The 25,061-nt window shown below is 53.6% G+C and overlaps 1 protein-coding gene across 10 annotated transcripts; it reads right to left on the reverse strand.

The window, feature by feature from the left end:
* Window positions 1-320: 320 nt before the first annotated feature.
* Window positions 321-25,054, reverse strand: ADAMTSL2 (ADAMTS like 2). 10 transcript variants are annotated; one of them, XM_080561643.1, is made up of 19 exons: window positions 24,975-25,054; window positions 23,379-23,490; window positions 22,604-22,746; window positions 21,965-22,037; window positions 21,481-21,583; window positions 19,716-19,861; window positions 19,497-19,620; window positions 18,471-18,551; window positions 17,352-17,527; window positions 16,085-16,427; window positions 15,014-15,395; window positions 10,248-10,405; window positions 8,583-8,709; window positions 6,330-6,543; window positions 4,857-5,012; window positions 3,764-3,934; window positions 3,477-3,653; window positions 2,326-2,470; window positions 321-1,121 (listed from the first exon to the last, which is right to left on the reverse strand). In XM_080561643.1, the coding sequence occupies exons 2-19, from the start codon at window positions 23,487-23,489 to the stop codon at window positions 1,003-1,005; spliced, it is 2,949 nt and encodes a 982-aa protein (XP_080417769.1). In that variant the 5' UTR covers window position 23,490; window positions 24,975-25,054; the 3' UTR covers window positions 321-1,002. The 10 variants fall into 10 exon arrangements, with proteins under 10 accessions (XP_080417769.1, XP_080417771.1, XP_080417770.1 ...); XM_080561645.1 differs by having other exon boundaries at window positions 16,163-16,427; window positions 21,965-22,040; XM_080561644.1 differs by having other exon boundaries at window positions 10,302-10,405; window positions 21,965-22,040.
* Between the last annotated feature and the right edge of the window lie 7 nt (window positions 25,055-25,061).

Raw genomic sequence — 25,061 nt, forward strand, 5'->3', positions numbered from 1 at the left:
CCTTTGGGAGCCCCTTTTTTGTTGGTACCCTATCAAACCTCTTTGCCTGCAGGCTCCTGAAAATCCTGTAGTTCATAAACCCACACACGTAACTCCCAGAGAATCCCAAATCCCATAGCAATGGCCCAGAAAGGACCCAAATTCAGGGACTTTTTCCTGCCTGACTATCAGAACAGCGCTGTTTCCTCATCCTGGGCTGAGAGCTGTTCTTCTTCCCCCAGGAACAGACCCAGCACGCGGGCTTGTAGCCCTGACACCAATGTTTCCAGCACATAGTTTGTTTTCCAAACACCCACCACAAACTGGAGAATAAAACAAAATACCACCATAAATATGACAATTTTATTAAAATATACATATGAGTACAAATTAATGATTATGTGGATAAAGTTCACTGTATGTAAACAAATATATTAAAAAAGAGCACGTCTTTTTTGTGATATAAAGTGCAGTTATGTTTCCATATTATATACAATATGTCAGCATTACATTATTTTTTTTTTGGTAAGGACTATGGAACTACCATTTGATTATAAGATAAAATCCTCTGAGAAAGTATACACCTACATATTACAAAAGAGGGCCTGGGCTCGAGTTCATTTAGCAAATGAAGATCAGCTCCCCACCGTGTTAAATGCAGCTAACGAGAGCGCAGGTTTTGGGGACAAATGAGGGAGGAGGCACTAACTCTCGCAAGGGAAAGGTGCTGGTGCTCTCCCTCCAACAGGCTCACGCCACCCTATTGCCAACCCCAAACGTGCACAGGCAGAAAGAAACCAAAGGACAAGACCTTGTAGAAGAGGTGAACGGCTCCCGTCGGGGGAAATCAAATATACAGGATCTATGTACAGCTCTGATGACCAGGGAGGAGAGGGGAGCAGCTCTGCGCCGGCAGGGAAGGATGGATGGGAAGCGCCCTTAGGGCCCGGCAGCTCGCCCTGCACGGTGCCTGGGACCCCGGCAGCGGGGGGAGAAGCCTGGCCGGGCCCCCACGGCCCCGCACTAGGAGTGGGGAGCGCGGCAGGAGCGGCAGCAGGCTTTGCTGTAGTACCAGTGGCTGCACAGGTTCACCTTGATGGCCAGAGCGCAGTTGGTTCCTGCCTGGTCCTGGCAGCTGTCATCTGCAGGGCAGGCAGGTTGGTTGGGGGAAGAGAAGAAAAAAAAAAAAGGAATTGATATGGAAAGAAAAGAAATAACATTGCAAGTTCATGAGTTCCCTATGTCCCGTACACAGCCTGCCCTAAATACCATGGGCTGGGAAAGAAACAAAAAAATTGCCCTGGCTGCCACGGTCACATCCATGCTCCCTGGCAGAGCATCCCCTGGAAAAGCCAAGCGGTTTCCCCATGAATATCATCGTCAGCCCGGGCAGAGGTACAAGGTTGGCACGTTTCATCACGCCTGCCCTGGGGAGCGGCACTTGGTTCCAGCCCCAAAGCTTGGGCTCCTCCCTGGGGGAGCTGCCCAGCAGCTCCCCCAGCCACCGAGGGACCCCGGCACCGGGCTGTCCCCAGCCAAGGGCCTCCGGTGGCAGGGCACAGGGTGACCCCAGCACATGCACAACTCCTGCCCCAAATGGGTATTTGAGAAGGTGAGTGGGAACCCAGCAGCGGGACAGCAGGAGCTCAGGGCAAATGAGGTGCTGGAGAGAGAGGGGGTGGCAAAACCCACCGTAACACCCTCCCTCCCAGCTCCCTCCAGAGCAGTATTTTGCTTTAAATCCTGTGGGCTTGCAGTTGTTTTGTTTGTATAAAATCCATAGGAAGGATGAAACCAACCCGCCCCCAGGAGACAACCAGGCACCCCAAAAAAGCACTGCAGCATGCCCCCGACCCGCGGGGAGGCCGAGCTGGTAGCCGGGGGCACCCCAGGTCCGCAGCCGGCCCCAAACCTGCCTCCCGCCTCCGTGCTCTTCTCCCACATCATCCTTATTCCCAAATCCTATTAAAGAATTAGAACCGCGTGTTCGCTAAAGATCACAGGGGCTTTGAGCCAGCAGACGAGTCAGATAATGAGATAGTTACAAATCCCACAGGACATTCGGAGACCAAAAATCATTAAAATAATGGCACAGACGAAACTTCCTAGACATGAGCTGGAATCACACAGAAGCACCACCCAGGTCAGCTCTCCACAGCTCCCTCTTATCTTCAGGAGGGAGCGCGCTGCTTTTGAACTCTCCCTTTTATTTAATAGGGTTACATCGAGATGCAGCACGGCACCGTGTCCCTGGGGCACAGAGCGAGCTCTGTCCCCTCTATGTTCCCCCTGGGGTGAGCAGCAAGCTGGGGGGCAGCGGAAAATAAAACACCAGGGGGTGCTCACCTGGGGGCTCCGTGGGGCAGGGCTGCAGGTCGCAGGTCTGCTTGCCGACTGGCTTCACCAGCGGGTCGCAGCCGCGGACGATGTCCTTCCCCTGGTAGCACTTCACGTCCCGCATCCTCACGCCGATGCCGCAGGTTTTTGTGCACTGGGGAACAGAGATTTGGGGCTGAGGCGAGAAAACCCCCTGCCGTGGGGGGGTCTGCGCTGAGCCAGGACCTGCTTAAAAACACCCTCAGTGGAGCCGTCAGGGCAGGGGGCTGAACTCTGCACCTCTCGTTGCACTGCTGGCCCCTCGCTCCGTCCTCGCTGCCAGCAGTCAGACGTCTGCGGCGGGCTGACGGGGATCCATGGACGCGCTCCCACCCCTGGGGCTGCAAACCTCCCTCCTCCCACCAGAGCCACCGCGGCTCAGAGCTGCTTGGTGACACTGAGGTGGCTGTGACCTCCCCCTCCGGCCAGGGGCTATGGGGCTGGGGTCTGTGCAATGAGTATGGGGTGCACAGAGCTGCTCCCAGGCTGCGCTCGCTGCCTGCTGCCCTTTGGACGCCTCGGCGCACGGGGATTACAGCAGGGTTTCTTGGGCTAATTATAGGCTGCAAGGACGGTTTTTAAGACTAAACAAAACGAGCTCCAGGCAGACGAGAAGGCCTGCGTCAGGGAGCTCTTGCAGGGAGCTGGGAACAGCCCTTCGCTGCTCGTTGCCTCCTTGCTCGCGGCACAGAGGAGCCCCGTACGGGACTGGGACAGCCCAGCCTGCCCCCAGCATCACCCCACACCTCGCCGGAGCCCAGCTTTGCTCCCTGCTCATCTGTGGGGCAGCTGTAGTGCAGGCTCCATGCACAGCCCCAGCTGCATTCCTACCAGCTGTTGCAGGGAAAAAGTGGTGAAAAATAAAAACAGGAAAAAAAAAGCTAAAGCTAACCCAAAACATCTCCTCTCGGTCCTGTTCACAGCAAGTCCTGCCTGCATTGTGCCAGGGCAGGCTCTCCCGAGCTGCTAGCAAAGCAAAAGGGCTCCTCTGTGCACTCCCTTGCGGGCTGCACCTTGCAGAGCTTCGCCCAGCTCCTCGGGGCTTTTTGCAGGTGGTGTAGGAAGGGCATTTCCCCCCGCAGTAGCACCCCCGAGATGCCCCCAGCCCCCTCCCCACCTACCTCTGACCAGGGGGTCGTGTACCACTTGAAGCACGGCCGCTCGAAGCACGTCGTCTCCTCTACAGGCTTCTTGGCCACGTCGCAGTCGGCGGGGTTGCGGGTCTTGATCTTGCCGTTGACGATCTCGAGGCAGAGCACGATCCTTTTCTTCACGCCCCGGCCGCACGTGGTGTTACACTGCGGGGACGCAAGCGGGGCTGAGAGCCGTGCACCCCATCCCTGCCCCGCACCAAGAGCATCCTCCTCCATCGCCCCCCCCGAGGGGACTGCCAAGCTCTGAGCCTTACCCGCTCCCAGTCCTGCGCCAGCCAGTGCGACGGGCAGTTCTTGTCCCCGCAGGGGTGGATGGCCAGCGGCTTCGTCTCCAGGTTGCACTGCGACTCCGGCACCACGCGCCCGTCGCTGGTTTTGCAGTACACGTGCCGGATCATCCTGCCCTGCCCGCAGCCGCCGCTGCACTGAAACCACACCGAGCACAGCAGGCGGTCAGAGGTGGGGAAAGCAGCACGGTCCCAGCCCCGTGGATGACCCAGGATGGGGACTGAGATGCCTATTTGGGGCTCAGCTCTTCCCCAGCCCCACCTCACCAAGGGATCCTTGGGGTTCGGATTAAAAAAGCAGCAAACGCTGGCTGCAGGGAAGCTGGGCGCATCCTTCCCCGGGGAACCCTCGCAGCCAATGCGCCCTGCGGTCGCATCCTGCTGGCACCGAGCAAAACTCGGCGCCTCCTCGGCACGGGCAGGAGGGGAAGTGCCACAAACAGGGGAACACGGGGCAGCTTTCAGAGACCAAGATAAATGGGACCAAGCGAGTGGCTGCCAGTGTCCCCCCTTCACTGTTTCGGCAGTGCCCCAAGCCTCGGGGGGAGCAGCGGGTGTTCCCCAGCTCTTCTGCGGCCGCTCTTGTGGATACGCACGGCGTTTTGCAGCCCCGCTGCTGCCATGGAAACTGCTTATTTTTAGCCAGAGAATAAAAACCCTGCGTAAAAATAGCTTGGGATGGAGAGGGTCTGTGTAGCAGAAGTGTGCAGGAAGGGAAAAGAGGGGAAAAAAAGGCTAAAGGTTCACTTTCCAGGCACGGAGCATCAGCATTGCCCAGCTCAGCAGCAGACAGGGTGCTTCTGGCACCCGCCAGGTGACAACGGCAGGAGCTGGCCAGGCTCTCTGGGATGGCACAGGGCTCCACTGTCCCCCCCGACCCGTGGGGATAGAGCACATGCAATGGCTCATCCCTGCCATGGGCAAGGAGCCTTCTGCAGGGCAGGGTCCGGTGCTCACAAACTCCACCAAACCTAAAACCCCAGGGAACGCAGCACGGAGTGGGCGGGTGGTGGTTAGGGCAAGCCCGGAGGTGCTACCCGTCCCCTCCCCGGGGTCTCACCGGTCCCCAGTCGGAGACAGTCCACTGGCGGTCGCAGGGCGGCCCGGTGCAGTTCTTCTCGGCCAGGGGCCGGGCGCTGGCGTCGCACAGCTTCTCCTCCTCCGAGCAGCGGATGTCCCGCGTCACCACGCTCCGCTCGCCGCACCGCGCTGAGCACTGGGGACAGAGGGGACAGCATGAGCAGGGCACCCACCCGACACAGCACGGCCCCCTCCCCAGCCACAGCACGCTCTGGGTAAAGGTGATGGAAACTGGGAGCTGATTTTTAGGTGTTTTAACGTTTTTAACCTTAAACTCTCGAAAAATGCACGCTGAAAATCTATTTAAACACATCTGTAAAATGAGACGGAGCAAAGCCACCTCTCTCCCAAAATGCCCCAGCAGCCCCAAACAGCCTCAGCAGTCAGGTTCGGCAGTGCAGGAGGGGTTGCATCCTGCCCAGGTGCTGTGCAAGCCCAGCAGCCACGCTCTGGGGGGGCCACCCCAGCCTCACTGGCGTTTTGGGGGCACGGAGCTGGGTCAGAGCCTGGCTCAGCCTCTGAATGCATCCGCTTCCAGCCCTGCTCCTCTCACAGCTGCTTGGCTTGAGCGGACCTCCCCACACCCACAGAAGCCAGAGGGTGAAAAACCAAAAAACCAAGGCACCAAAACCTCCCATTATCGGAGCTGAAAGGTTGTAGCTGCTGTTTAAAGCCAGGAGTGAGATCTCCCTCACTTCCTTCGCAGGAACAGCCAGCTGCTTTTCGTGTCCTTCGAGAATGTTTTCCCCAAACCACAGAACTGAGATTTTTATCCTGTGGATAAATTTGGCACCGCGCAGCGCAGTGACATTATTTAGAACTGGATTTGAGTTACTGCAGTCTCCCATACACACGTTTGCTCCATGCATAACGTTAAGCAGGGAAAAGTGTCAACAGCACAGCGCTCAGACGCACCGCGCTGATATGTTAATCCTCAGATCTCTGAAACGTGCTCTTTTTTTATGCCTATTTCCCAAGCCAACTTGGCACCCGGCTTCAGATATGATCCAAATTAGATTAGCTTTGCTGCTGGCTAAGAGCGAACGACTCCAGGAGTGTCTCAAGCAATCTGTCCCTGACACATGCCGGAGGAATATATGGGTTTGGGTAAAATAAGCCACTCCACTTCGCTACGCCAGTCAAAATATCATGCTAGCACGTGCGCAGGGAGCTTTTCTCTACCAGACTGGGAAAGTCAAAACATCCTGCAAAATCAGAGAAGGCACCAGCCCCTCCACCAGCAGCACGATGGGGACAGCTCTCCCCAGCCCGAGGAGGGAAGGAGACGTTTAAATCACAACCAAGAAGCATTTCGGGAGCTCCCAGGAGGGGAAGCATCCCATCTCTGACGGCACAAGCCAGCACGTGCGGCCATCAGGGCCAGTGCCCTAGGAGGTCCCCACGTGCCAGGTCTCCGACAGCCACAGATGAGCCAGAAATCCCCAAAACTCACCTCCGACCACTCCGACATCTCCCACTGGGGCCCGCAGGCTGGGTTCTTGCAGACCTTGCGCTCGTCCGGCCTGGTGATGTCGGCCGACTCGCAGAGGTCGCTGTAGACGGAGCTGTCGAAGCCCGGGGAGATCATCTTCCAGCAGCGCACGATGCGGAACTGGTAGCCCTCGCCGCACGTGCGGGAGCACTCGCTCCAGCTGCTCGTCTCCCACCTGCGGGCCGAGAGAGAGGCATCACGCGGGGGAAACCCAGCCCTGTGCAGCCCCACGCCACCCACGGCAACATCACTTTGCCCAGAGGCAGAGCGGCGAGAAAGCAACCCCACACCACCTCCGTGCAGCCCCCCATGCGCAGAGCCAGTATGTGCCACAGGGGATGTGGTGCCCCTCCCCAGCCCTGCACGTTTCTCTGTTTGCTCACACTCAACCCTGATTTTTTATTTATTTTTTTTTTGCCTGACCAGCTGAAGGACAGAGGGGATACATGCATCTATCGCAGCCAGCACAGGTGAGGAGGAACAGGACGCAGGCAGAGGGAAGGAAGAGGGGTGCAGGTGCCCTTTGGGGTGCCACAGCCGGTCCCCAAGGAGGGATGCAGGCTGGCGTCTTTGGAAATAGGGACAACCCAAACGACTGCAGGACATTGGTGCTGTAAGAGCTACGGGCTGGGAATGCTGACAAAGGGAGGCAGGAGGGCAGGGCTCAGCCCATGGCCCTGCAGATCCCCTGGCAGGAGGGAGGTTTGTGCACCACGGTCACACCAGCTCAAACGTTGTGAGATGGGATGGAAAAGGTAGGACCTGCTCCAAGACGATGCCTGCCCCTTACCACCCCCTGCCACTACAAGAGGGGAGCGACTTCTAAACCAAGGGAAAAGCCTCCTATGCTCAAGCCTTCTGTAGTATAGCAGCATTTTAAGTGTTCTGATATATAGAATAATATTAAAAAAATAAAAAAAACTAAAAGCCTAAACAAATCAGAGGTCACAAGGCTGCCCTGGGGGCGCCTGGACCATGTCCCCCCTGCACACCAGCCCCATGTCAGGCTGCAGGCACAACACGCGGCCACAGGAGGCTGTCACATTTTGGGGTGCCACCTAAAGTGCAGAAGGGAGAGAAAACCAGGGTCTTTCCCATCCAGATCAGACAGCTCTCGGGCAAATCAAAAGTTCTTTTGGCTTTAGCTTCTGGAGAACCTCCGTGGCACCAGGCTGCCCCACCTGAGCCCCCTGCGGCTCCTTCGCCCACCCGCTCTCCTGCTGCATTCACAGCTAAACCCCCCTCACGGTGCTAAAGCTTGAGGAACTGCAGCAGCACAAACCCAAGGAGGAGCTGGCTTTATAACAGACCAGTGGGACAACCCAACACCCGTGCTAGGAAAACACCAAGCTAGTGCAAATAAAGTCCCCGTGGTGCCCCCAGGACCGGGCTGCTCACGGCAGCAGCACCATTCCCCTCCCCTCTCCTCGCTCGCACCACGACCTGCTCTGGCTTTCAGCCTCAACGTGCGAAGTCCGGCGAGATGCCACCAGCCCGACAGGCACGTGCTTTCTGCCCCCTTGCCCTCCCCAGCACGACCAGCCGTCCTCCACAGTTACCCGAGCTGAAAACGACCGCTCTTGGCTTTTGTAGGGCTACGCCTGGTCCCTGCTGCCACCCTGCCCTCGCTTTATGCTGCTGCTGCGTGAAACCATTTCGGGGCACGCCCCAGACCTTTACTTATCCCTTTGCACTGCCCCAGTCTGACCTCGTCAAGCCCTCCCTCCGACAGACACGGGTAACTGCTTTTCTTCGCAAGCCTTCCGAGGCACACGTCCCGTGTTACAAACCAGCAGCAGGGACGCACCCAAGCTGCACGGTTTGGCTCTGGACCGCAATCCAAGCCACGCTTTTTGGATAAGAAGCCACAACAGAAGGAAAACAGGCTCCTGTCTGCATCAGTACCCCATGCTTTGCCCTGACTGCAAGCAAACCTCGGCAACGTTTAAGATGTCAAAGAGGGCACGGGACTGGACAGATCCTGAGTGCAGTTTGCAAACTGCAAACCACCAGGAGGTCAGGGAGCTTTTAACCCAGCAGCCGAAACCACAACCCTCAAGGGGAAAGCCTCACGGTGCCCCAGGGCAGCCCAGGCAAGCGGGGCAGGAGGGCTGGGGTGCTAGGGGCCACGCGCCCCACGTCGCTGCTGCCCCCCGCGCCGTGCCAACCCCCCCGATGCACCCACGGCAGAGGAAGCGCCCTGCGGGGCGGTACCTTGGCTGGCACTCTCTCCCAGCACAGAACTCATGGACGGGCTCGGGGCGGGTCATGGCATCACAGTACGTATCGTCCACTTCGATGCCGTCATAGCGCACACACATAGCATACGTGGACATCACTCCTGGTTTCAAAGAGAATACACACACACAACAGAGGACGCTTGGTGACTTTTGATATCCAAACTATCCCCCCCCCCCACCCCTCTTAGCTGCGTTTTCCAAAAATTCCTCCTGCGGGAAAGCAGCAAACCTGACTTTCTGCCCACGGGGAGGATGCTGCCCAGCAGGGAGGACGACAGCGGCCACCAAAGCCAACACTGGCAAGGGCTGAGGCTGGCTCCAAAAGTGGGTACAGCCACCATGTGCAGGGCTCACCACCAATAACAACATACAAGCAACGTGTTTTCATAGGAAAACGCTTAGGGCAACGGGTCTGCGAGGCAGCTCCCTGCTCCAGGGCAAGCACAGCTCTCAGGACATGTGGTTTACATGAAACCAAATAAAAGATCTCCAGCTCCTGACATCGTATGGCTTCTCTGCGATGTGCCATTAGGAAAAGGTAATGAGAAAGGAGAAATTTAAGTAGAACCTCTCCCTGCTAGCTGCAAACTGGGCAGGGCAGCCTGTCCCAGTCAAGGGGGAGGTTTGTTCAGAGGGGATCAGAGAAGCCAAAAATGACCCAGAACGTGTGGCTGATGGGATTCTGGGGAGGGGGATGGCTTGCTAAGCCCCCACTACCTGCACACTGTGTGCAAGTGCCTGGCACCCTTAAAAAAAATAAATTAATTGCATTTGCTTTTCTAAAAGGTATCCCCTAGACTGCGGTCTCCTCTTTTGCCCTTTTTCCTTCTAATTGCAGAAGCCCCACAGCATCTGGATTATTTCAGGGACAGCAACAGCGAGCAGTGCAGCAAGCAGAGGGCTTGTGCCCAGTAGTGCAGGGGACCAGGGACACCACTGGCTTCCCTCCCCCTAACCAAGGAGCAAAGGAGAGGGGGCTCAGAGCTTTTGGGGGATAAAAAGGGGGAATTTAGGAAAAAAGAACAGAGGCCAGACTTTGGCAGATATGTCGCTGTTCCAGGCTGACACCATTGCAGCTGAGACCAGCCTCGGCAGCAGGAGGAGTGGGAGAAACAGAACTAAATCAAACAGCCAAGTGCTGCTTTGTTTCCTGCCAGAGCCGAACAATCTTCAAAATTTCAATCTGTCGGAAAGAAGCTGAGCTTTTCAAAACCCTCTGAATGTTCAAAAGGGAACGGGAAATAAAAAGCCATGAAAAGAAGGAGCCCGGCTGCACAGAGTTCAATCCCCTCGCTGTCACAGCTGCCCCGGCTCGAGGAGCCGACGTGCTCAAACCCAGCAAGAAGCGTTGGGACCCTGCCGGGCTGGTAAATGCAGGAGGACAGGGAGCTTTTTGCAGCTCACAAACGCTTTGCACAAAAAGCCCACGGGGTGAGACCCTGGGATTTTTCCTCTCCTCCCCAGCAGCACGCACCAGCGGCTCTGCAGAGCTCGGGGGGCTGAGCTGCGAATCCCCTGGCTTTGCAAGGCTACACTGGGGGACGTGGGGTCGTGCTACACCAGATCTGACAATGGAGAGACCCCCTGAGCATCGCCAGGTCCTTCCCATCCCTACGAGACGTAAAAGCGACTCACACACCGGGTGGTTTCGGCGGCTGTGCAGAGGCTGCGTTTGGCTGCGTCTTATAACTACCTGTGGTACATGTAGAGCTGCAGGGTTCATGGGAGGAAAGCTTCCACCTGTACATGTCAGCAGCACTCACACCTTGGCCCTTTCTTAACAACTTCAATCTGTTTCTAGCAATAAGCAAAAAAAAAAAATAGCATTTACAAGGAGAGCCGTGATACGCCACGTCAGAGACACACATCTGCGAGCAGGTTGGGTTTGGGAGGGGATTGGCTTTGTTTGTCGGTTGGGTTCGGTTGTTCTGATTTTGGGGTTTGTTTGTTTGAATTGTTTCGTTTCATTTCACAACATACCTGTCCTGAGCCCCAAGTAGAATCCCCAGCCCGGTTAGAGGCAGAGCTTCCACTGTCTAGAAATAGAGAGAATGGGATAAAAATACCCACAAGTAGAAACAGTTCAGAATTTAAACAAAAAGTTCTCATTTTTTTCTGCTCAAATACACCTGGCCCTCGGCGTAACGGCGGCTAAAGGTGCAGTATCTCCTCCCCTGCGCCTCCGGGGCCGACCCGGCACGCCGCCGCGCGCTGCTCAGCGCAGGCGGATTTTCGGCTGCTCCGAGCTGGGCAGCCTCAAGCCTACACGTGGCGCGGGATTTCGGCAGCCTGCCGCTCCAAGCACACTTTGCTTTTGGACACAAAGGCCCCGCCGGTCGCCTACCTGTTGCTTGGGCCACTCTCGCTGGATTGTTTTGGTTTGGATGCGTGATTTGCATCTCTCGTGTTCACGCTACGTTCAAACGCGTAATGCCAAGTGGGAAAGGGATAACAGATTCAGCCTGGTATGTGAAAAAGCATCTGTCAAACCAAGAACAGCAGCTTCTCCCGGTTCAGTGCGTCGTACGTCCTGAAATGTTGTAACACGTCAGGGATACTGCACCTTTACAACAAAGTTCTCAGACCTTTGCTCAAACCCTGCAAGTGTCTACCCTGATTGAAAGAGCGGACAAGGTTGTATCCTGACATCCAGCTGTCTCTGGCCTGGCAAGATATGCAGCTTATATGATTTCTAGGCAGCAGAAGCTCTGGAATTGCCTTATTTAGGTGATCATAAGAAAAAGTTCAGGTCCAGTCTATCAGATCGACCTTTAAGAGGCGCTGGTGAGAATCCAGGCATTTCCTTCCAGACCCACCCTCCTTCCAGTGATCCTCCAGGAGGATTACAAACAATTCTCCTTTTCCCTGTTGATTCTGCCTGTCATTTTGGCAAATGCTCATTTCCTGCATTTGAAATGGAACTGAAACGAATGTGGCTATTTTTGCACAAAAACCAACAACCTTGGCTTGCCATACATAGCGCTTTATCTTGCCAAAGCGGCTCCGCCAGAGCCACGCCGGCCACTGCCACCAGCAGCCCTGGTGCTGCCTGTGCTGGCTGCTTCCCCCAGGACAGCTTTCAGAAAGAGCCCTTCACATGCAGTCAACATCTGGATTTTATATTTTAATCATTTTAATTTGCCTGGAAAAGGGGCTGTGACCTAGCTCCTCTGCCCTGCACCCTGCTCTCTGAGGCACCAAAGCAAACACCACATTATCAGCTGAAAATAATCACCAAAATAAGCTCTATATCACATCTGAGAATGGAAAACCCTTCAGCAGCATCCCTTTAACGTATGTGATCCTGAAGAACTTCTCCTATGCGTAATGAGGTCACAGGGACAAGTTCTTTCTAGGTAGGTCAGACATTTGGTCATAGGGCACTGCTCAGCTTTTATCATTTCAATCTGAACAAAATAACAGTTTTGTCTCTCTAAATACTAACAGCAGCACGTTGTCCTACAAACAAAGCAGGCTTTTTTTTTTCCTCTTTATGTAATGTATTTACAAGCATTATTATAGTGTCAAGTGTTCTCTTCCCTGCCTGCACTTTGTTTCCATTTTTCATGCGGGCAACGGCACCAAAAGCCAGCACCAGGCCCCTTGTGCCAGGTGCCTGACAGCCTCGTTGCTGCTTTCTAGTGAAATTCCTTCCTGGGGCAGTGGAAACAGACAGCCCTTTCTGGCAGCAGCTGATGCTTTGGCTGCCCATCTTCCCTAAACAGCCCTCGTACCAGAAGAAAAAAAAAATAAAAATGAGTGCATGAGACCAGGAGGTGACCCCAGTGCAGGACAAGCCCCGGCGGTGATGCTGCCAGGGTGCATCAGCCCGGCCCCGTGGGGCTGGCTCCAGGGATATAACAGGTCAGGACGGCACAGGCACTAAAGGCTGCAGTAGTTCAAGAAAAAAGTACCCCACCTCTAAGCAACTGTCTTGTGTGTGCAGCCGGCTGCTTACAGCCTGCAGGCAGATGACCCTCTCCGGCACCTTCACTTAAGGGAGTGGAAGCCAGCGAAAAGCCAACTTCCCATCCTTGGTCTGGGAGGGATGGGTTTGGGATGGGTCAGGTCCAAGCTCCTACCCAAAACTAGGCTGACCCCAGGATGAGATGGGGCACATGGGGCCTTGCCCTGCCTGGTTTTGCCCCTCTCCAAGGGCAGACCCACAGGGCAGAGGTTTTCCTGGTGCCCCATCAGGGTCCCCCCTGGGTAGTGCCTCCAGCCTGGCTCTGCATTAGCACCCCTCCTCCTCCTCTTCTCCTGGAGGAACAAGCCCAGTGCCTCCACTGCTCCTCGCATACCTCGTGCTCCAGCACCCTGCCCGTGGTTGGTGGGATGGGGGGGATAAGGGGGGGGCAAGCCAGACCCCTCACCCTGCTATCGTGTCGTATTTCCACACGCACAGCTCCTGCTTGCCCTGGGTGCAGCCTTTGGCTACTGCAAAACTCCAAAGGCAAAGGTCTTTTTCAGCTATTATTGTTTAGATCTGAAAAAATCCTTATTTTCTTCCCAAGAGTGGTGGGAAGAAGGAACATTGCCATTTTCTTCCCATTCCTCCCTTAGCTTTGTTCTGCAGTGCTTGGTACCTGTCCTGAACAGGTTTAAATCCCTGGGCTGTGCCTTTGATAGAGGGGTGGCTGGGGATAACGGGAAGAGGGTTTGCTTTTATATTTGTTTTTTTTGTTATTATTTGGTTTGGGTTTTTTGTTAAGCATCACAGGGAACTGCACTCAAGGCACTAACAGTCTTTTTTGTTTTATCCTGCAATAGACAAGCTGCTCTGAATTTCAAAGCACATACAGTTCCCTGCATTCCCAGGAGGCAGAAAAGCATCAGCCCCATTTAACAGCTACCAAAACGGAGATGTGAGTTACAGGGTGCTGAGCAAGGCCACACAGGGAGGGTGCTGGGACCAGGCAGGACCCCAGCCGCAGGGCAGGCTCCCTCCTCGCCCCACAGCACAAGGAAGGGAGCTGACAGCGCTGCCCTCGCTTGTCAAAGTGCTAATGAAATGCTTGCTTTGGCAGCTGAAGGCAGGCTTTCCAAGCCAAGCCACGAGGAGAGATGATAGACAAGCCCTTGGCAGCGTTTAAGTGTTCTTATCATTAAGAAGTCTGTGGATATGTTTGGCTGCACGGACATTTTCTTTAGCATAAGCTTCTTTAGCCTAAGCTAGCACAAGTTCTAGGTAAATACAGCTAACTAGAGCCAGAGAGCGTTTGCTCGGAGCTTTACATCTTCTGCAGCTCAGCAGCACAACCCACGGCTTCCCCGTGGGGAGCCGGGGGACAGAGGGGTTGGGGCAGCACAGCTAGGAGGAGACCTGGGTGCTGGGGACCCCCAAAAAACAGGAGGGGCCTGAGTCCACAGCTGTGGATCTGGGACCTGATGGCTCCCAAGAAGCCGGTCTCAGCCCAAGCTCTTTGGGGATGCTCAGACCTGTGGCTGTGTGTGAAGGACTGTGGATTGCTGCTCTGCCCAGCCCACCAGCAGCCACATCCCTGCGAGCCCACGCTGGGAATGCACTGCCGTGAGCCCCAGGGCACCTCAGGAGGCACGCAGACACAAGGACAGGCACTATCCTGAGACTTCCCTTCCCCCAGCCCAGATGAATTATGCTGCTAATGACAGATTATGTTGTGTTGTGTTTTTTTTTTAAACCTTCCCATTGTATCTTTGTAACTCTACCACTTCTAACCAGCCATCAAAGAGATGTGAAGTGCCAGTCCTATTATTAACCACTTGAAGCGAAGCTGCCAGAGAGCTTTTGATATCCTTATCAAAGCAAGGACTAATTGCACTGTTTCTTCCTCCATTAATGCAACAAACCCAGACTATTTCTGTAGGCCCTACACAAATCTCTAGCTCTGCTGTGCCTCTCCAGCTGTCAGTAAGCAGCAGGGCTAGCCCCGGGAGCTGCTGTGGGCATGATCCTGCCAACTCCAGGGAGGAAGACTGTGGGAGGCAGTCAATAGGGTGCAAGGAAAGGGGCCAGACCAACTTCTGCTGCTTTAGAATTAGGAGGGGGCCTGGGGAAAACCTAGCAGGACTTCAAGGGAGGACAAAAGGAAAAAGAGGCTTCGTTATGGCCATGGATCTGGTAACATGTTGCAGCTGGCCAAGAGCCAAAAGCATGCTGACAGTCAGCAGCATGGATTGCTGACATTCCCCACTAAGGAGGGCAGTGATTTTTCCTCTTGCTTAGAAGCTCTCTCAACTTTCTGCTCCCAAACCTTTCCTTCCAGATTAACCCCTGGCAGAAAGCTTTTATGGCATCCTACTCCCACTTACCTTCTGGCTTCCAAAGCAGGTAGAAACCATGCAATGGGGTCGGCATTGAGTACAGTACTATTATGAGTTGAGAACAACAATAAATAGGATCGACTAGAAAGATGCGTCTCCTACCTTGCTTTGTGGGTTCTGTTCCCTTGAGGGCTGGTCATGGTGACAGTGGTGTTTGAGAAGGGAGTCTCTGCAGACGTGTTGACGGCTTTGCCATTGCTCAGCTCCATGTAGGTGCCGTTGATGGTGTAGGTCACCAGGCCATCCGTATCTTCATAGTCAACATAGAGGCTGTCAATGTGCGACCCCACAGAGTTGAGCGGGTCTCCCTGGGCAAAGATGCTGTTCATGGTCATGTTGAGCACCAGCTCCTTCGAGTCGGAGGACTTGTCTAGCAGCTTGTCCGTGATGGCGTTCTCCGAAAGGAATTCTCTGGAGGTGAGCCTGGGGTCGAAGTCTCTGTCATCATGGTCTGTCTGGTAAGTAGACCTGGTTACGTTTGAATCTAGATTGGAGCCAACAGGGGAAACAATGATGACAACCACAAAATGCATTCAGGCTGGGAGGCGAAAGCAGCCCAGAGCAGCAGGGACACATCAGAGCCTGAGCTCTGTCAGAGGCTAGAGGCAGGAGCAGGGGATTTGGGGGACCTCATGGAGTTGCACGCACTTGGGAAGAGTCCACAGCTCTCCTTGGGCCTCACCTTGGTACTGTGAGGCCCAAGGAAGAGAGAGCCTGGCTCCTGGCAGTGCAGCCCCAAGCAGTAGCAGAAGTAGGAAGGAAGATGCCCGCCTGGCTCCCAAGCCCACACAGCCATGCAGGGAAGGCCCCAGGGCAGTTTGGTGATGGGATGCCTGAGGGACTGGGGTGGGAAGGAGGTTGCTGGGGCTGTGGATAAGAGGGAGGTGACAGGAGGCTGTGGGGGGGAGATTTGCACACCCAGGGCTCCCTCCCCTCCTTGGGACCAGGCAAAGCACCGCAGGGCACCGGTGGGGAGACCTTACCCATGGCCACCCCCCACCCACCAGAAACCAGAACCTGAAGGGCAAAGAGGATTTTATGAGCAGACACGTTTTAAAGAACTTTCCAAGGTTTCCAAAAAAACGAACCAGCAGGATCACTAGAGTCAGAAACAGAGCATTTCTCAACAAGAGCTCTGAGAGCAGAACACTGAGGCCCAAGTCTCCTCCTTACCTTTGGGTTGTTTGCCCTTCAGTTTTGGCTCACAGTCAATTGTTTCTGCTCTTTCATAGACCTCATTGGTTTCCTGACCTTTGCTCAAGTTTAAATCTTCCTCCGTGTCCTGTCTTCCAAACACCTGGTTCTCCAAGTCTATCCTTTCCCTGGAGATTTTCCCAAAATAGGTTGCGTTGTGTTGGAGAAAGCCCAATGGCACGTCTCCATCAAACTCTCTGCTTTCTTCGCTATCTGACTCAGAAAAGGTGTAGTAGATAGGCTGGAGATTTTTTGAGTGTGGCTTCCTCAGGAGAGTGTATTCAAACGTGATGGATGGATTCTTGCCATTTTGATTCCAGACCTGGCAAACATGACATTATTAACAGATGCAGTGAATACTGGCACACAAAGCTTGTGATTTGTCTTGGACTTGACGGTTGGTGAGCATCCACCTTGCTATTTCCAAACTGCTTTCCCTTGGATTGCCAGCTTTGTACAGCTGGAGCCCAGCATGGTTGTCCAAGGGTTTTTTTTTTTTGTTTTTTTCTTTTTCTTCAGTACCACACCAGGATCAGACCCAGCTCAGGGCTGGGAGCCCCAGGCAGAACTCCTTCCCCTACCTCCAAGCGATCACCGAGACCTGGGAGAGCTGCCTTGAGTTACTGTCATCACATGCACAACCCCCCTTTTTGTGGCATTACAGTGAACAAGGGGCACATACCCCTTCTGCTACTATATCCACTGTATGGGGACTCAGCTCAGGCACTGCCACCCCTTTACTGACCTCATGCTTTCTGAGCACCCAAGGGACCACCCCTTCCCCTTCAGAGAAGCCCTTGGCTACACAGAAGATGGCAGGAGTGGGGCTCTGGCTGGCTGCCCAGAAGCCAATTAAATTACTTTTCTCCATCTGCCTGGTTTTAGACAGTTTGCTTCAAAAAAAAAAAAGCTGGATTTTAAAGTTTGTGCACTTAGATAAGCTAGCTGGCCCAATTTCTTATTTTCACTTTTCCCAGCAGGTAATTCTGATGAGACACACCAAGAAGAGAAATCCCCCGCAGTGCCTGAGGCGACTTCTCCCTGCAGAGAGGGGCTACCAAGCCCACGTTCATTATTCACGGCCCTGCCTGGGCTTTTATTTGACGATGCAAATAAAACACTTTCATGCAAGGAATGCTCCCAGGGGAGCTGTGAAGCCACAGCAGGACTCTGCTCCTGTGCCACCCATCCCCCTCAATCCAAGGCAGCTTTTTCCATTACTCCCCCAAAAAAAGCCAAAGCACACCATTATATTCAGTCCTTGATTTGTTGGTCCTTGGGCAACGATATACTCTATGCCAGTCTCATAGACATCCATGGGCCTGCGGTACTTGAACACCGTGCCTGCAATGTTGAAGTTCTTTGGACTGTCAACTTTGTAGTTCCCGTTGAAGAAGTAGTAGCCAGCTTCATCAGCCACAGCTTAAAGTGAGGGAGAATGAATAAGAATTATTTCCATCAACTGTGATAAGAGAGGCATGCAATACTGCCACTTTTTTGTTCAGGGCATACAATTATTGGAGCGTCATAGTTACAAAATACATTTTTCCTGCTTTTTGTGACAGATACATCACAATATATTTCCAACATGCATTGTGCCAGTCTTTGCCCAGAGCTCTGGGCCATGCTTTCCTTACACTGCGAGCTGCTGGGCGCGTTGGCCCACGGCCCTGGCTCAGCACAGCCATTAAATAAGAACAGATCTGCAGACAATAAGCAGACTGCCGGGGGCTGGCAGCAGAAGCTGCTTCTCTGGGAGCCTTGAACTGCTTACACTGAGCCCAGCGCTGGCCCAAGGCAGTTCTGCCAGAGCGAGCCCAGGACCTGCACTAAATGCAGCCCTTTTTATCTAAGCCTTCCTACACATGGCCACGAGCCTCTGAGGCAGCACCGGAGCATGACGGCAGCAAACATGAGCCTCTGTTGGGCAAGGCCAGGTTTGTCCACACCCTTCCTGAGCAGCTCTGCCACCTCCATCAGAGATCAGCCTCGTGCCACCAGCACTTGATGAGGCAGCCCATAGACACATCTCCTGGGTACTGCCGTCATGGGCCATCGTGCATTCCTCAAGCTAGGAGGGATCACAAGAGAGGTGAAGTCAGTGGGCTGTGAGCTGGCACCAGCATGTTTGTCAAACTGCACTGCAGTAGCAATAATATTGACCAACAGCTCTGCATTTTGATTGCTTTAATGCAGAAATACAGCCGAGGTGAAGAGAAATGCGCTGGCTCGTATAACATGGTCATTTACACTGACTGTGGACTGAGCTCATGTCCGCAATAAAGCTACATTCATATCCACGTTGGAAAAAATATTAGCTAGCATACACATGCATTCTAGGGAAGTACCAAGAGGTTATACACACCCAGAACATCTGCAGATTTTTTCCGTTCTACTATCTGGATATCCCTCGCTCCAGCAGGAATGTGCGTTACCAGAGAATAGCCTACGGGAAACTACAGATTAATGAAAGGAGAACTTTTTAACGAGTTATCTGAACAAAATGCTCAGTAGTCAGTATTGCAATATTGCAAGCAGACTGGCTCTGATCCAGAGACTTACAGGAGTTACAGATTTTAATGGAGATTAATGTTAACTGTTAGGCTGCAAGTAGGAGCTTACTGGTAATAGAAAATAAGAAAGTGTAAGCAACAGATCTTGCTTTATGATGGGTTAATGCAGTCAAGAGAGGAAAAGGATGCAATCCTTATATGCACAAGCATAAGTTTAAATAAACTGGTGAAGGAACACGTCTGAAGACTTGGCTAGCTAGAGAAGCAGTCCTGGGGTTGGACACCCTGTGCTAGCTGGTCTTCAAGACCCCCCCCCCCCCCCCCCAGAACAAGATTACAGCCTGCTTCACCTCCAATTCCCCTTTGCCTAGTGCTAGGTAAGTGATGGGACAAATCCTACTAACACCACTGCAATTACTTCAGCTTGCTCTGTGTTAAACTGGTCCCCAGAGAGCATTAATCATTATTCCTGAATTAGACCACTATATTTAGGACGAGTAGGTTCTGTTGCTTTATATCACACTGATTTTGGAAATCCCGGTCTTTCAAAACACCCTAGCTTCCTGTTGTTACAAGGCATTTATTTCTGGTTTTACTGGGTCATGGGAAATTAAACTAAATCAGAGACGGCAGCCTCTTGCATAACCCTGTTGCACCGTTCAGAAATCTTGTATTTCTGAGAAGTGTCATGAGAAGTTACTGTTTTTACAGAAGGGTTTCCCTGCCCAAATCTGGAAGTGGCATCGACACAAGAAGAACATGCAGAAAAAAAGCTGAGGCAGGGCACTTAGTAGGAGTGAAAGCAGTTTACCAAAAAAAAAAAAAGCGCAATTAAAAGAGCCCTCTGCCCCAAAGCAAAGGGACCCTTAGAGCCTTACCAAGATGAGAGTTTCCTTTCCGGTAACTCCCAGTCACATGAGTGCAGCTGCTCCCATCTCCTTGGCAAACTCCACATTTATCCAAGGTGTGGGTGGAAAAGAGAATGCCATCGCAGCCAATTGGCTAGAAAAGGCATAGAGTACTGAGGGTCAGGCAAATATTGCACCCCTTGTAGCTCTCTGAATGCTAACAATATTTTTGCTATAATGTTTAACAACCTCACATTTTCCAGACACGCAAACCCCTCGGAAATCAGTGTATTTGCAGGATGTTCCATCCCGAGCCTGAACCATTAACTGTCTCTGACCATCCACAGTGGTGCAATGGAGGTCACAGGGCTTGCTAGAAATGTGAACATAGTCATCTAAGGGGAAAGGATATAAAGATACATTCAAAACAGCAGAAACAATAACTTTCATCCAACCAAAGTCAAAGAATCTCTGCCAAGCTAAACAATGGCAGCAACAACACAACTGCACGGCAGCCAGCGCTTCAAGAGCTACAATCTCCTGTGCTTGCAGGCTGGACAGGAGATCGTGCTTCTGACAGCGTGACAGCCTGCTGCTGCAAGCCTTTGCACAGCCAGGCAGCCCTCGCTGCTGCCAGCAACAGATGCATCTGCTGATGCTACTGGCATCACAAATACCCGCCTGAGGATGCCACTACTCTGTGCAAGGGCTTGCAGTAGCAATACATACATTACACAACAGCATATGCACGTTCACATATCAATATTTAATACTTAAGTTACATTAACATAGACATCCACTGTTTTAAATAGATATACAAGGCTATATTCAAGCCATAGCAGCTTAAAACGTAAGAGCTTTTCCATAAACGTTCACCCAAGCTGGACTCCATTTGCCCTTTGCTTTCTGCAGACAGCTGGCCGGCTGCACCCACTGGCGCAGCAGACCCACGCCCAACAGACATTTTATAATACCCACAGGAAGCAAGTGACAAATTCACGTTTGCACCAGCAATCCAGCGCCAAGCGTTACGCTCCGCCACGGAGGGAGCAGTGATATACCCACTGGCCTGCGCACCCAAGCAAGGCAGCATCAATGGCAAAACATTATCCTGCAAATCCCCCGGGAGCCACGTGAACGCCTGCTAAAAAACAAAACAATTCACTGTAACTGTTCTGGTGAATCATCTCGAGTAGTGAATTACGTTTAAAGAAGTTGTCACCTTGCCATAGGAAGGGGACAGAACCAGCCAAGCAGTCAGAGCTAACCAGCCAAGCCCTGCCACCCCTGCCAAGAGGCTGGCGAGACAAGGGCTCGGTTCCATTGAAAGGAAAGGAGGCAACAAGTAACTTCATGATGCATAATTGTTCTTGGGTATGTACATAGACACCTAAAATAAGAAAACTCCACTAGCTCCCATCTCTATTTTTGGACACCTACATGCCGCTGCCTGGGGTCCCAGGGAAAAAAGAAGCCTGAATCCGACGGGCATTAGGTGCCTAAAAATAAATAAGTGAAAAAACAAACCTCGCTCTAACTCCTAAATTATTCCTGCAGCTCTGTGTCGCTCACCCCAGATGACCGAGCTGCCTAACCTCATCTCGGTGACGTTTGGCAAAGCACACGAGCTGCGGGGGAGGCAGCAGGCGTCACTGGAAGGCAGCAGCCAGCAGCGGCCCCGGCTCAAAGGACACTTGTCTGGGGAAGCTGGACCCTCCCTGCCCGCACAGGGCATCACCCCGTGCTCTCATCCCCCTCCAGCCTTTCAACTCTGGTCCTTGGGAGTGGTGACCAGAACAGACTGAAGGATACAGCTATAAATACATTTGTTATTTTATTTTTTAAGTAACCCTGCAGCTGCAAAAGCCTCCTTTGAACTTGGGAGACAGCTGATTGTGTCTCTGAAAAATCACTTTAAAACAGCAGAGGAGGAGCCTTCCTGCAGTCTATAGCATCATAACTATCAAAATATTTTGGCTAGGCATTATGAAACACACAAAGAACGCCTTGTTACCAGGATATAAAGGTTTCCATTGATACGTTCTTCCATTATACACATGGGAGTTAAAGGATGAACACTGCTCCTCTCGAAAGCTCCTTCCGTTTGCAGGGCACTCCTAGAACGGGATACATTAACGTCCTGATGAAAACAGACTGTGGGAAAGGTTTCTGGCACATCTCAACCAGAGCTTTTCCATCGCCTGCCCTGTGAGGAACCACATCTTCCTCCTCCTCCCAGTGCAGGGACAGCTGGGGAAACCCCCGGGGAGATGGTGAAGAAGAACCCGCTGGGTTTCACGGCCCCAGCACACACAACGAGACCCAAAGCCCCCAGCACAGCAGTGACGAGGGCCAGGGAATGGAGCTCCAGCTGGGGTGACAGCTACAGGACAAACGGTGCCCCCACTCCAAGGGACCCTGAAATGCCACATGAAGCAAGCAAGACTTTTTTTAGTCTTAAAATCAAACATCACCAATTAGAAAAAGGATATCCTTACTTGTACTTTGCAGAGCTGGTATCTTTTGGATGTTCCAGTGCAAGTTTTATTAGCCAGCCCACTCACTGACTTTCTTCTGAATAAAGAAACAACGGTTAGACGGGGGTCAGAGACCCTTCTCTTCACCCTCTTAAAAGAATTTGTCCCCTGCTTCTGGGAGACCCGTCTCCGCATAGCAGAGCCACGTGGATCTACCACGGCCTCACTGAAGTTGAAGGCAAAGATCTCACTGGCTTTGCCACCTGTACCACGAGCTGCTCATCACAGTGTCCCGGGAGACATCGCAGGGACCAGCCCGGACACGGGAGAGCCCTGCACGAGCAGCTGGCACCAGCAGCCCCCATCCAGCCCCGCACCACGGTGCTGTGCCAGGAGCCCCGAGAGCAGCACAGCGCTGCACCCGCTGCCCATCCGCACCGATCCTGTGGGAGAAACCTCGGGGCCAGCCCGAGGGGGACAGCCAGGACACAGCCTCCTCATAACAGGACGCTCCAGGCACACTTACCTTCTGCCCCGGTGGGGTTTGCCAGCTAACAACTCTTCACCAACGCTTATCTACCACGCGATGATGTTGGCCAGACCCACCAGAACACCCAAGCCGGATTTTTGCCACCCCTGCCATGAAGCACAGTGCAGTACCTCTGCCGCAGGCAGTGCCTCTCCTGGGACTTGACACCCCCGCCGCAGGTCCTCGTGCACGCCGTCCACTTGGTCCACTCGCCCCACCAGTAGGCGGTCACATCCGCGCCTTCCTCCAGGCTGTTGGAGGTCTGCGGCATGTCCTGCTCATGTACAGCCAGGTTTGGGAGAGAAAGTTTTGGGTGCTCGCCCCACGTTGCTTGCCCGGCCACCCGTCCCTGCTCGGCCCATATTATGCCACCCCAGGGCTAACAGGCATTGCCTTCGCATCTGAGGTCAAGCCTGAGACTCCCCTCTTGCAAGAAATTCTGCTTTTTCAATTGTGCTTTCATTACGAGTTGGAATGAAATTGCAATATTTAGGATTCCTCGGGAAGGGAAGCGTTCATTGTTCAGCTCAGCCGGCAAAACCAAGCTCCCAGACAGCCCTAACCCCCCACGTCTGCTGGGGCTCTGCTCTCGCTCCACAGCGAACTCAGGGAGCCAAAGAGCTGGTGGCAGCCAGAACCTGAAGCAAGCCCTTGCAGAACTGCTCCGTGGTGGCACAGGGTGCCCATGGCGGGCTGGAGGAGCCCATGCGCTCCCCATACACGTGCCACCAGGTCTGTCACTTCAGGAGGGTCCTTGACACCCCGCACTCCTGCCACTGGTGTGACTCCAGCGTCAAGGGCAATGGAGCTGCTCTGCTGGCAGCATCACCACCACCTGCTCTGTGCTGCATCACTTTAAAGCCCAGAGAACCCCAGCAAGGACCCCCGGCAAGGCGACCCGCTTACCTGAGCTATCACAAAGGCAACATTGCCCATGACGAGAAGGGCCAGGGCACCTTTCAGCTGGGCCTGCGCGCTGCCGGAGATGCTGCTCCACCTCCACCTGAGGATCTTCATTCTAGAAAGCAACCAGACGCCTCGCTGAGCGAGACCCCATCCAGGCCAGGGGGAGGTGAGGCTGCTCTGCAGCCTGGGATACCCGGTGTGTGCCTTATTCAGCATTCCTGGCCAGCTGAGTGCCACTGGCAACTACAAGGGCTTGATCCAGAGGCTCTATTTAATTAGAGGCCGCATTAACACAGACAGGTTCTATCATATGTCAGCTGCTATCTTCCAAACCCCACCTCTGTGCTGGTTCCCAGGGGCTACACCTGGTAACAGCAGCGTGAGCCGGGCTCCGAGCCTGCCTGGGGCAGGAGCGGGGCTGACACCAAAGCAGGCGCTGCACGGGAGGTGGGGAGTGACAAGAAGTGTCACCGGCTTTCAAAAAAAAAGCAATGCATTTCAATATTCCCATTTACAGAACTGCTCCTAGAAGAGTGAGATGAAAGGCTTCGTAAACAAACAAAACAATATGCAATTAGCAGCCATTATTTCTCCTCTTTTCATTTATTCTACTCTAATTCCCAGAGAAGCCTGTTCTTATAGAAAAGAAACCATGCGCAATTAAAGCGCCAAAATAAAGTATCCCAAGCGTCAGCCTTCCATCTGGCTCTCCATTTGTCTCATGAAAGAAAATAACCCAGAATGGCATTTTCTTAAAGAAAACCCAGCTCAAAACCACAATACATTTTATTGTGAGCCTCGCTGCGAGAGCCAGGAGCGAGCAGGTTTCAGGAAACCATGCTTCCAGGCAATCAAAGTGGTGCACGTCTGTAAGAGAGACACAGACAGTCTCCTCTAGGCTAATTCCCTTCGAGAAGTAACTAGACAGTATTTTTGGGAAGCGGGGAGGTGGGAGAGGGGCTGCTCCTGGGGAGAGAGGGCACGACCGTAGAGACACAGAGGTTTTTTCCTCCTCCTTTTTCTTTTTGCGGAGGCTTTTGCAGCGGTTTGGGAAAGGCAGACGTGCTGGCAGCGCCTGCCCAGCTTTGGTGGCTGGCTCGCAGCAAGCCCCAGAGGGGCTCCGGGTCCCCAGCCCGGCTTCGCCATCGCCCCAACGCCGAGGCGCAGCTCGCAGCAGACACTTTCCAAATCGCGGCTCCGTTGATTAATTGAAGCCCGGAGCTCTTGGCCGGGGATGCCGGGGACAGGTGGCTGCGCTTTGCCTTACACTTGGTTTTCATTAAGGCTCCCAGACACTTCTGATTGCGAGCCAATAAACTGGCTTGCTCGGAGTTTATCCGAGACTCAGCGAAGAGTTTCGTGCTTAAATACCCTAGGTTCGGCGAAGAGTTTGCATGCGTAAATAAAAGGGGGAGGAAAAAGAAAAGGGGGGGGGGGGGGGGGAGGTAAAAAAGAAAAAAAGGGCAAAAAAAACGGGCATTTCGGAGCATTCGGAGCCGGCAGAGGATGGAGCCCCCGGAGCTGCACCCACCGGGTACCACGGCCTCGGCTCTCGCCCCCGCAACCCCCCCCTCGCCCCCAGCCCTTTCCCCGTACCTGGCGATGCTGCGGGTGCCGGGGAGCAGCGGCAGCCCCGGCCGCTCCCTCCTCTTCCTCCTCCTCTTCTTCTTCTTCTTCCTCCTC

The sequence above is a fragment of the Anser brachyrhynchus genome, assembly GCF_964034855.1.
Source record: "Anser brachyrhynchus genome assembly, chromosome: 19".
NCBI classification, from domain to species: Eukaryota; Metazoa; Chordata; class Aves; order Anseriformes; family Anatidae; genus Anser; species Anser brachyrhynchus.